The following is a 531-nucleotide window of genomic DNA, read 5'->3' as shown; positions in this document are numbered from 1 at the left end:
CAGCAGCAGCATCTCTTCGTTTCCCCGCAGCAACTTATCGGGGCCCCCCACCCCTGCGCGTTATAAATGGGAGAGATGCTGCTCCTGCTGCTGCTGCAGCAGCAGCAGCACCACCGCCAGAAGCAGCAGCAGCAGCAGCAGCAGCAGAAAAAGAACCAGCAGCAGCAGCAGCAGCAGCAGAGCGTCTCACAATAGGGCAGCAACGAGCAGCAGATAAGAAGCAGAATTGGCATCGTCAGTATATATACGGTCCTGTGGATCCTGCTGCTGCTGCTGCTGCTGCTGCTGCTGAGTCTGCTGCTGCTGCTGCTGCAGCAACAGCAGCAGATGCTGCTGCTGCTGCAACCCCCGAGCTGCTGCTGCAGCTGCCGCCACACAGAAAGCCCCAAGGCCGCAGGTGGAGGCTCCTAGAGGAGCTGCATGCAGGCGAGTCTGTGCTAGCTGCTGCTGCTGCTGCTGCTGCTGCTGCTGCTGCAGCAGCAAAGACAAAGACTGAGGAAGCAGCAGGAAGAAAATCAGCAGCAAGAGGGG

At 59.5% G+C, this 531-nt stretch overlaps 1 protein-coding gene across 1 annotated transcript in view; it reads left to right on the top strand.

Moving 5' to 3' along the window:
* The window catches only part of EMH_0032960 (50S ribosomal protein L1, putative), a gene marked incomplete at both ends in the record, with an annotated part of 2,998 nt that overhangs the window by 959 nt on the left and 1,508 nt on the right, over window positions 1-531 (top strand). The window contains one exon of the mRNA XM_013494694.1: window positions 31-531. Within this exon, the coding sequence (XP_013350148.1) occupies window positions 31-531 (501 nt within the window). The remainder of the gene's footprint in view (window positions 1-30) is intronic.

Source organism: Eimeria mitis, genomic scaffold, assembly GCF_000499745.2.
Source record: "Eimeria mitis Houghton genomic scaffold, Emh_scaff1251, whole genome shotgun sequence".
NCBI lineage: Eukaryota > Apicomplexa > Conoidasida > Eucoccidiorida > Eimeriidae > Eimeria > Eimeria mitis.
Note: the sequence above shows the minus strand (reverse complement) of the source record. Positions and strands in the feature narration are given on the sequence as shown.